Here is a 12,607-nt window from a genome sequence, read left to right as displayed (position 1 = left end):
CCAACAATGAGGTAACCAGCTGATCATCCTCCAACCCCAGTCTCCCCGATCTCACACAGTAACCGACTACACACCAAAGTGTGTAGCCATGCCAGATTACCCAACGCAACAGATAATTCTCGCCGCCAGTGGGTGACCGCAGCCGATCTCACCTGGTCCAGCTCATCAACGAGCGACTAACAATCCATGTCTCTTAATGTGCACATCCCCTCCCGTGGCAGGTTCCACGGAGGGCGAACTAGGGTGTGAAGCCACTGCCGCAAGTGACTCCACCACAATCACAACCACACAGTATCACAACTATCACCACATCTCCACATCAACACCACCACAATAACGCCCATACTCCGATGATCATTAGATAACAAATAATACAAAACAATCATGTCTTAAACAATGAACAGTAAACTGAGTAGGGAAAAACCCTACCTTAGCAATCAACAGTAGCACGAAACTCGGACAATCAGAAAGGCTCCTCTACGAAGTCTTCTCCTATACAATAATCACATAACACAATTACACATTGCACAATCCCCCATATTCCCAATTCCATATATGTATACAGTATACCAAAAGAATACAATTAACATAGAAGTAGAACTTACCAACAGTAGAATGAGGAATTATATGCAAGAACCATGAAGATTACACACACAACGATGCTAGGGAATGATTAGGAAGTGATTAGGGTAATCGTAAAATGATGAAGTTTGAAATAAGGTTTTAGATACTGACGCAGGATATAAAAATAACCCTAAACATTCCCTAATCAAACCGTCAAAATACACTTCGCCAGACCGGATACTCGGTCGAGTAAAGTGTATACTCGGCCGAGTATCCTCTTCTCGGTCGAGTATTCACTATACTCGGCCGAGTATTCCTCGGCAGAATCAAAACAGATCTTATCAACAGCACTACTCGGCCGAGTAGGCTCTACTCGGTCGAGTAGTCACCAAAGAAAATCTGTAGTATTACAGCTGTTGTCCCCCACTGGCGGTGTGGAATATCTATTGTGATGGATATTCCGGCAGAGCTACACACTTTAGTGTGTAGTCAGATGTGTGGAGATGTGGCGGAGTTGGGTGATCGTATGTATTGTTATCTTGCTTTATTTTATATTGTCTAATCAGTAACTGACCCCTTTTAAATGTTTTAAAAACTGTGGTGATCCATTCGGAGGTGGTGAGCAGTTGTCTAGCAGGTAAACTGTAACACCCCCTCATACCAAGGTACCTTACCAAGGACTACCCTAGCATGAAAGGCTGTTACCATCTCGGTTGCCCGAGGTAAGTATATATCAATAGTAACAATCCACAAACACATCTATTAAAGTATAAAGAGATAGCTATTACATTATCTCAGACCAACTCAAAATAAAAGTACAAGGTCTCAAAACAAATGAAATCTAAGACATCTAAACTCATAATAGCGGAAGCTAGACTTGACGTGATGACTCCCCATGACTGTCCCATAACTAACATCTGCATTACCTGTCACAATCTGCTCACCATCCCCGAATGGATCACCGCAGGTTTTACAAACAACAACACGGGGTCAGTACTACTCAATCAAAATAAGACAACAAACAATACAACTAGCTGATCATCCTCCATCCCCGGTCTCCCGATCTCACACAGTAACCGACTACACACCGAAGTGTGTAGCCCTGCCAGATTACCCATCGCAACAGGTAATCCTCGCCGCCAGTGGGTGACCGCAGCCCATCCCCACCTAGTCCAGCTCATTAACGAGCGACTAATAATCCCTGTCCCTTAATGTGAACATCCCCTCCCGTGACGGGTTCCACGGAGGGAGAACTTGAGTGTAAAGCCACTCCCGCAAGTGACTCCACCACAATCACACACACACAGCATCACAGCTGTCACAACACCACAACCGTCGCAACACAACCACATCAGCACCGTCACCACAACACCCATCCTACGTTGATCAGCAGATAACAACAATTATAAAACATATGCAATCTCAATCAATTAACAGCACTGAGTAGGGAAAACCCTACCTTTTCGCAATCCGCTTACGCTGCAATTAACCATATAAATGCATAACAATTACCACATCGTCACCTACAACAACAATCTTATAATTCCAATCACTAACTGCAAAACCCCATTTCCCCCAATTCATGAATAAAGACAAACCCTAGAATTAATCATCAACAACATAGGGATAAAGACTTACCGGCGAAAGAATGAAAGATTGAATGTGATAGCTACGATGTCCACACACACACACATAGGAGAGATTTGGGAGTGATTAGAGTGTCGTAGATTTGATTAGGTTTGCAAATGTCGTTTTAGAAACTAATTATCGAATATATAATCCCTAATTACTCCCGAATCAAACCGCTGAAATATTATTCGCCAAACCGGATACTCGACCGAGTATAGAGTATACCCGGCCGAGTATTCCTCGGCAGTAGCCAAACAGACTACACAACCTACACTACTCGGCCGAGTAGGCTCTACTCGGTCAAGTACAAGCCTAAGAAATCCGTAGAATTACAGTCTTCCCTCCTTAAAAAGAACTTCGTCCCCGAAGTTCAAACCCAACCTATAAAAACATGGACCCCTAACACTAACTCCACCAACCACTCTTACTTCCACAACATGGCTCACGATATCGTCTCAACTATAGCATAGCCTCGCAATACTAACTCCCTAATACTATTGGATACCCACAACCTAAATGTTGCCAACTCTATCTTAGTTCATAATGCTCACTAACATCTTCAATTACCGAGACAATCCACCGGACAAGATCAACCATCAAAACGGAATGTTACATTCTACCACCCTTAAAACGAACTTCGTCCTCGAAGTTTACTCACACACCTAAACCTCCTCACACAATCCGTTACTCTCACTCATAAACATCATACTACTACGAGCACCTTTGCCATTACACCAATAAAATCGGCAATCACACAAATCCATCATTATTCGCACCAACACTCAAACTTCCAATTACGCAACTTTGTATGACCATCAAACTCTCTTGTCGCATCCTACTCCTCTTAAGATAAATGTTACGTCCTCGTAATTCACTAATACTAGGTCCTTTGCTATACCTCCCATAATCCTCATTACTACTGCATGACAACGATAACCCACTATAACCTCAACACCTACAACCATTCCTATATCCAGGACTCTCTTTCTTTAACAGTTCTCGTGCCTCCAATTATTCTGCATTCCCATAACATATATCATAAAATCCTCAGTATAACCACTACTTCATCTCTTCTACATTACCACAACACGACATACTTCTATATACATATACACTCATCACCACAATCTTATCTCACAATCCTCAAGTGTTACACATACTTACATTAGCTTCTCAAGTTCATCTTCTTTATTACCACTACTCCCTTAACTTGACATGATACTAAGTCCCAAAACTCTGTACTCACGGTCCCAATAAAAGGTGCTAAACCACATGTAGTTCCAGTTCAATACCACACATGCTCCACAAACTCTTGCTACAACTATGTCCACCAATGCCTCATCTAAAACAAGATCAAAATACTCCAACAACCTCTCACTACTGAGTCCCATTAACATAATATTACTATATCATGACAACAATAAAACCATACCCAACTCTCTTTCATATCCCACTCTACCTCCAATCCGAAGCCGAAACTGATAAGAAACATTAACAAACAAAACAACACTCGATATGCCAACACCGACACTAACAGCAAACAACAATAAACAAACAACATTATGTGACAACATGAAAATACCCGTATCACCACACGGATTACCGTGCACAGTGCACAAAACCATATCGAGAGCCATCACAACTTTTACAATCTCATAACACTGACTCAGCACAGCTTCCTTGACCACAAGACTTTATTAAAACTGCTCTACTAGATCACGACGCGACATGTTACACGGGATCACAAATACCAACCTTATTAATGTTATCCATACCATGACTCTTGAGGCTGGAACCTCACACCATTACTCACAGATATCATGCATACACATATAAGTATAACATATGATGCGGAACACACATATAACGTCTTGTAACTATCACGCCACACCATTACTCGTGAGGCCAGGACCTCACACAAAGTTTTACACACCTCATGGACCCATAATCGGATATAGCTAGCCAATCCTGAGCATGTAAGTTACCACTTGACAATGAATACCTCTCATCCGGACTTAACTGAAGTGCCTTTCATAACATATCCTCTAATATACACAATTATCACCCCTTCGGCAAATGTAGCCATAACGTCAGTACCCAACTTAGAGCGAACACCTTATATATCCACATCTTATACTCCCTCACAACCAAACATACTAATCACCTCCACAAAATCAACCTTGTTAGAACAACTAACTTCCCTAAAGTAACATCATCCTCAACCACTAGTGATAATACTACGACACCAACATCCTTCTTGTGACCACTCTCTTACTATCACCTCTTAATATAACACTTCGTTTCCTCTCTTTGGTTATCATCCCAAATAACGAACATCCAATCCATCAACAAAATCTACCTCAACATTATTCCCAATTCTATCCTTTATCATATCGTTACCTAACTCTCCATCAAAGTCTCATATCGTGCAAACACTCTACAAGCTTCTCAATCCATTAATACCTCGAAACTCACGGCTAACATGTCGTCCTACTCTCTTATATAACCATTAACTCACACCCTCTAGTGAGACTATCGTACATTTCCATAATTTCCTACCTCCATGCTCCTTAACTCCGGTCAACATTCTCTCAATTTACTTCCATCCTTATTACCCCCTTTTTACTCAATAATACCAATTAATAATTCATCTCCTTTCTCTTTCTACCCAACTCTTTAGTAATTTGTTTATTTTTCCATAACTCCACAACTCTAATTCCCTTAATTCATATCAATATCTTATCATACTTCTTATCATTTATCCTCTCTTATCTTTCTTCTCACTTCCCTTGTCACCATCAAGTCCACACACTAACAGTTACTCTTCAATTAGTCGTATCTCCCTTTCGTATCTCTAGAAGACCAAAAATTTACCTCATACCGTTAATTTCCCAAAGAATTACACACTAGGCTCACCCCTTGATATTCCAAATTCCCAAATCAACCATTGTCTACTCATCGCGGCATAACTTGACCTCACTATACACTATTCGTTCCATCTCTCTATAGCGACCTTTTATCACATATATCCTTAAGCAACTCAATCCAAACCGTCTCCCTCCAAAAATCCATACACATCCCAATACGCCACTATTCGTATCCCTTATCTCAATCTTTCATTCTCACGTTTCTTTACACTTACATCACTCTTGCCCATATGCACTTACTTTTATATTACTCAACCCATGACTATATCACTCATCATATCTCACAAAACATGCTCCTTGTCTCGATTAGCTCATCTATCTACTCTTTTCTTGTTCCACTATCCCTCACAACCACATATAACTCATGTCCTTTATATCCAACACCTATCCCTCATACGTCGGCATCCTCCCTATCATAGCATTTGGTAACTTACGTATCAAGACCGTCGCATATATAAAATAATGCGTTAAGACTCAAAATATACGTGTGCACATACCCCACAACTCAAAACAAATGTAAGAACATAGCCACCGACTTAAAAATTAAGGTGAAAATATAGCCACCGACTCAAAATAGCCGCCCACTGAGGTACTCGGTCGAGTACATAGCATACTAGGTCGAGTACAGGATACTCGGTCGAGTAACTATATTACTCGGCCGAGTTTTCGACTCCAGAAGCGACCGTAATTATTACAGAGGATTACTCGGTCGAGTATTGTGAATACTCGGCCGAGTAGCCCTTACTCGGTCGAGTATTACTTTACTCGGTCGAGTACCAACACAATTCTCAGCATCGTTCAGTTTTCGTAAAACAGTCATATCTCACTCGTTACTTGGTCGTTTTGGACATGTGACCTATCTTTAGAATCGTAAGAAGACAAGCTATCACCTCAAATTTGAATTACAGCAATATCATTTCTATAACTCAACTTATGACAGTTTTAAGACAGCCCTTCCATAATCGATTATCATACAAATCAAATTTCCTAAACCAAAACAATTTGAACATGCATAAGGCAACAACAACAACTCAATACTTCAAGAAACCAGTACACAAGTGAACTCTTATCATACGTTCATGTATATAGACACCTGCCTGTAACCATATGCTACTACCAACAATCAAGCATTAACATCATCATGTTCATATGCACATGTACCACTACCATACTTCATGCTCAAGATTGTATTAAACAGGTAACATGATCACATTCTTCATGCTCAATATCAATCAGATAAAAATTCACAATTCACCTTTCATATTTTACCATGTTCCAACACTTAACATGCCAACATATTCATACTCAAAGTTTAATATCAACAATCCTCGATGCATCTTTCAACAACTATCACATTCCACTTCTTTAATCATTTCATCCAACCATGCACAAGATTCAAACTATAGATATCAAACTCACATGACTCAAGCATACAACAATTTCCCTCCATGTGACCGGCTTGAGATCGTAAGGGCCTTAATGCGACTTCGGGACGTCTCCCAAGTCTTTCGGTAGCTCCAAACAACTCCCCCGGGTTCATTTTATTTAGACTCCCTAAGTTCATTGGGTTCATTTATTTTAGGTGCCGGAATCGTCGGCTCTGATACCACTTTGTAACACCCCCTCATACCATGGTACCTTACCAAGGACTAGCCTAGCATGAAAGGCTGTTACCATCTCGGTTGCCCGAGGTAAATATATATCAAAAGTAACAATCCACAAACACGTCTATTAAAGTATAAAGAGTTAGCGATTACATTATCTCAGACCAACTCAAAATAAAAGTACAAGGTCTCAAAACAAATGAAATCTAAGACATCTAAACTCATAACAGCGGAAGCTAGACTTGACGTGATGACTCCCCATGACTTGTCCCATAACTAACATCCGCATTACATCACTGTCCGCTTACCATCCCGAATGGATCACCGCAGTTTTACGAGACAACAACACGGGTCGATACTACTCAATCAATATAAGACAACAAACAATACAACCAGTTGATCATCCTCCATCCCGGTCTCCCGATCTCACACAAGAATCGACTACACACCGAAGTGTGTAGCCCTGCCAGATTACCCATCGCAACAGGTAATCCTCGCCGCCAGTGGGTGACCGCAGCCCATCCCCACCCAGTCCAGCTCATCAACGAGCGACTAACAATCCATGTCCCTTAATGTGCACATCCCCTCCCGTGACGGGTTCTACGAAGGGCGAACTAGGGTGTGAAGCCACTCCTGCAAGTGATTCTACCACAATCACACACACACAGCATCATAGCTGTCACAATACCACAACCGTCACAACACAACCACATCAGCACCGTCACCACAACACCCATCCTCCGATGATCAGCAGATAACAACAATTATAAAACATTTGCAATCTCAATCAATTAACAGCACTAAGTAGGGAAAATCCTACCTTTTCGCAATCCGCTTACGCTGCAATCAACCATATAAATGCATAACAATTACCACATCGTCACCTACAACAACAATCATATAATCCCAATCACTAACTGCAAAACCCCATTTTCCCCAATTCATGAATAAAGACAAACCCTAGAATTAATCATTAACAACATAGGGATAAAGACTTACCGGCGAAAGAATGAAAGATTGAATGCGATAGCTACGATGTCCACACACATAGAGGAGATATTTGGGAGTGATTAGAGTGTCGTAGGTTTGATTAGGTTTGCAAATGTCGTTTTAGAAACTGATTATCGAATATAGAATCCCTAATTACTCCCGAATCAAACCGCTGAAATATTATTTGCTTGACCGGATACTCGACCGAGTATAGAGTATACTCGGTCGATTATCCTCTACTCGGTCGAGTATTCATCATACTCGGCCGAGTATTCCTCGGCAGTAGCCAAACAGACTACACAACCTACACTACTCGGCCGAGTAGGCTCTACTCGGTCGAGTACAAGCCTAAGAAATCCGTAGTATTACATAAACTATGGATACGCGTGGGATTAGCTGGGGATGGAGTCGCCATGAGTCTGATAGTAGTCTTCCGTTGTGTTATCATAATACTTTTTGTTACTTTAGTTGTAGTTTGGTTTTAGAATAGGTGTACTTTACTTTACAGTTGGTTTTGATGTAATCACTTAAAACTTTATGCTTAAATTATGTTTGTAGATGGTCACTTTTGATTACTATGCCACGGGTAACCGAGATGGTAGAACTTCAATACATTAGGTGGTCTGAGTAAGGCACCTTAATCTATGGGGTGTTACAGATGTAAACAACATTTTTTTATAATTAAATTAGTGACGCTTATATTTTTCTTTTTTATCACAAAACTTGTATATAGTCACGTGCATTCACACGTACCAGTTTGCTAGTTAGTGGAATAAAGCTGATGGTGACAATGTCGGTCCTCTGTACTTGAAAGTACATACACACTTTTTTGTTAAATTAAATTCAACAACGAGCCCGCCCGCACCCAAAAAGAAGAGAAAGGCCTTGTTCTTTTGGACTTAATTTCAGTTTAGTTCATTCATTCGATTGATTTAGTTCGATTGATTCGATTGATTCGATTCGAATCGATTCGATTGATTCGATTCGATTGATTCATTCAACTATATTATTATAATTATTATTACTATCGTTGTTATTATTGTTGTTGTTGTTGTTGTTGTTGTTGTTGTTGTTGTTGTTGTTGTTGTTGTTGTTGTTGTTGTTGTTGTTGTTGTTGTTGTTGTTGTTGTTGTTGTTGTTGTTGTTGTTGTTGTTGTTGTTGTTGTTGTTGTTATTATTATTATTATTATCGTCGTCATCGTAAATGCGGTTCTTTGAAATATATATAAATAGACAAAAGTGTGTAATAACGAAATTTTTAGTTCAGAAATAGGAGTCATGATAAAATAAAAATAAAAATTATTAATGTCAATACATCAAATGCTTGCAATTGTGAAAAATGTTTAGATTCAACGCAAATTACAAAATTTAGTTATTCGGATCATCCACTTCCATATGTTCTTCTTCGTTGTCATTTTGCGACACTCCATCTTCATGCTCTTCGGGATTGTTATCTTTCCAAATAGCTTTAGCTATATCCATTCTCACTTTAGACATAAGGCTCATTCAATCTTTATCATCCAAATTTGTATCTGTTCTCCCAATAACTGCATCATGTTGTACAATTGGGATACCAAGCTTATGCATTCGTATGAAATTATGAAGTGTGAAACATGAAACGATAATTGACATCTGATACTTTGGTAACATCTGGGGCATAGTTTTCAGCACCTTCCACCTTTTCTTCAATTGACCAAACGCACATTCAACTTTCATTCTTAATGAAGAATGTCGGTAATTGAAATGTTCTAACATTCCTATAGGTGGTCCGTGCTTAAATTCCGGCAAATGGAATCTGACATTGGGATCGCAAATAGGAGGCAGATATCCAATAGTATTAAGATATCCGGAGTCCACCAAATAGTACTTACCTACAAAGTAAAATAAAAATTGCGTGAGAATCGCAAAATAATGAGCTATAAACAAATAAAGAAAATTAGTTAATACTTACCTTTAGGTGGATGAGGAAAAACATATTTTGAGGCGGTTAGAGAATCTCGCCATACTGTAAGATCATGGGCACTCCCTTCCCAACCCACGTTGATAAATGTAAAAATCTTATCAAATGAACAACAACCCAACACATTCCAGGTCTTACGACCATTGGGATTTCGAAATGGTGTACCAGTACGATCACTAATAACTGCTTCTATATGCGTTCCATCTATGGCACCAATAGCATCCTAAATAATAGTAGTAATAGAGATGTTGAAACTCAAAGACATAAGGTAGTAAAAAAAATATAAAAAAATAGCTAAATGCACGAGGTACAATATTACCTTGAAATAAGGCCAATAAAGTGAGTTATTTTCTACCTCCGGAGGCACCTCAAGTAGATCGCGGTGTGGTCTAATGATATCATGTGACAATATAACCAAGGCATCCAACACTTTTTTTAAAATACACACATATTGTAGATATGGAATGCTTGAATCTATCAGCAACATCACGATCGGAAGAGCCTTTGGCCAATATGTATAAACAAATTCCTATTTGTTCGTCCACTTTTATATACTTACCATCAACTAACAAATTCCTTTCAATAATCAAATCTACAAGTTGTAGAAACATTACCCTATCAAGTCGTAGTTGTTCAAAACATGATGTAGCGTTTTCATTCAACAACCCGAATGTATTCACTCCACTTTCCCCTCTTTCTCTTCTAGGCCGCCTACTTGATGATGTTCGTTGTATACTAGCATCACTTGGTACAAGTGATCTTCACAATTCTTCTAATGCAATAATTATAGATGCACGTCTAACATTATCCATTCTACACTAGAACAATTCAAATACAATTATATCAAGTTCAATTATTTTGATATTAAAGTTCAAATATCTTAACCACAAAGTTCAAACATATGAAAATGAAAAGTTCAAACACCTGAAAATGAAAGGTTCAAACACACAAACTTGAAACTACAAAGTGCTTCTAGAAAAAACTAGTAAAGGCGAGTGAACAAGGGATCTACGTCCATAACTCTTAGATAGATCCACTTTTGATTATCATTTTTAAGGGATAGGAATATCTTGGCACGTGTTTCATCACTTAAATATCAGACAGCGGAGACAAAGTACGCGTCACCCGATTCTTCTGCAACTTTCATTTTAGTCAATTCATCACTAACCATCTCAGCTGTAGAAGGCTGCTTACTTGAAGAACCAACACCAGTTCCGGACAATAGTGCGATAACTCTATCAAAACTAGTTTCCCTTCTCTTACGTTCTTCTGGACTAATGGGTTCTTCAGCCTTTCGTTTACGTGAGGTTCCCACAAAAACTTTTTGGTCAACTAAAGTTGGTGGAGCTTTATGCTCATCATCAAACATGGTTTCTTTAAATTCATCATCACCTGAAACTTCATTGTCTTGAGATGTGTCATCATTAGTAAGATCCTCAATTTGTCTACTCAAGTAAGATGGCCCTTTTGCCAGTGTCGGAGAAAAACAACCACCCACCCCATGCGCAAATTTTCCATCAAATAGTTTGCTCATTTCATCAATGTTAGCCAATTCTCCTCTGATTATTTTTAGCCCATACTTTCCATTCCGCTGTATAAAACAAATTATAATTTAAATTTAGATTTAACTAATAATGTAGCAAATTGGAGGTAATTTTAAGATGAGTTAATAATAATTTTATCTCTATGAATGCGTTATATCTCTCCAAAGACTTCTCATCTACAACAATTTTTTTAGTAATAGGATTGAATGATATGCCAGATAAACCTTGCAATTCCTCCCAACCCTTGTATCTTTCTTTCAAATCTGAATAATGATTTTGCACTTGTTTTCCAGTCACATTACATTCTTTTTGTGCATTAAATTTCTTGGCAATGTTTCCCCAATGAAATTTGCTAACTCCTCTGTTTTTCTCCTCATTTAGAATGTTGAGCAAAATTCTTGAATTTTCATCGGGCCAAGAAGTTCTTCCCATTACGTTGCTTTCAAATAAATCGACACAAATTCATTAAAATATTATCGATACGAAGATTATATATAAAAGGCATGGTTAAGAATGATCAAAAGTAACAACTACTTTGGTAAAACACATATGACAAACACGTTTAAGATAGAAAAAAAAAAAAAAAAAAAAAACACACACTTTAGCTTCTGGAGCACGCTCCACCAGACTGGAGCACGCACCAGGACAGATACTGTTTAGATAGGCTTGCAGTCAGAGGCGGATCCAGGATTTAGAAGTAGGTTGGCCTAGTTGATGTCGGTGGTTAGACATGAAAGACCGACAAACCGTATAATTTCAGATGCACATATACTACATAGCTGCGAATGATAAGACACTCATTTTGGGATAATTAAAATATAAATATTATCATATTAAAATATAAGATTAAATATTATAAAATGTGGACTTGTTTATATATTTAATTTCAATAACATTCAATGATACAAGTTCAGTTACTCACTTACTCCATATTATAGTACAAATTTAACAACAATCGTTAAAAAAATGAAAACGTTCTATAATCTCCGTCTTATCAAAATGCAATATATTTGTAAGCTTAAAGAGGTGGATGACTTTAATTTGTTTAAATTAATTTTAATAAGGATAAAAGAAAAACAAAAATACGCTTCTTATGGGGTTTGAACCCCCGCCACCAAGTCAACAGTGAAATAAAAGGTCTAGTTGTCTAGGGCATCTACTCTCACCAACTGAGCTACATTACACCACTGAGTATTTTGAAATGCAAATTGTTCCGGGTGTAATTCCGGAGCAGCATTTGTTACCACGTAAGCTTGTAGAATGATGACTTTGCTTGACTCTTCCTTTCGGCCTCTCCTGAAACAATGAACAAACTAAGGGCTCGGCTTGGCACCGAGCGAACTCACTCCGACGCTCAAGTCAGTAAACTTAAAAGGGATTAAGTTGTGT

General features: G+C 38.7%; 1 protein-coding gene across 1 annotated transcript; it reads right to left on the bottom strand.

Annotated features, from left to right (window-relative positions):
• Positions 1–9,220: 9,220 nt before the first annotated feature.
• Positions 9,221–11,650, bottom strand: LOC141588554 (uncharacterized). Its single transcript, XM_074409990.1, has 4 exons — positions 11,399–11,650; positions 10,777–11,265; positions 9,666–9,897; positions 9,221–9,585 (listed from the first exon to the last, which is right to left on the bottom strand). Exons 1-4 carry the CDS (start codon positions 11,648–11,650, stop codon positions 9,221–9,223), a joined length of 1,338 nt encoding a protein of 445 aa, XP_074266091.1.
• Between the last annotated feature and the right edge of the window lie 957 nt (positions 11,651–12,607).

This window comes from Silene latifolia, chromosome 6, assembly GCF_048544455.1.
Source record: "Silene latifolia isolate original U9 population chromosome 6, ASM4854445v1, whole genome shotgun sequence".
NCBI lineage: Eukaryota > Viridiplantae > Streptophyta > Magnoliopsida > Caryophyllales > Caryophyllaceae > Silene > Silene latifolia.
This window is presented reverse-complemented; position numbering and strand designations above follow the sequence as displayed.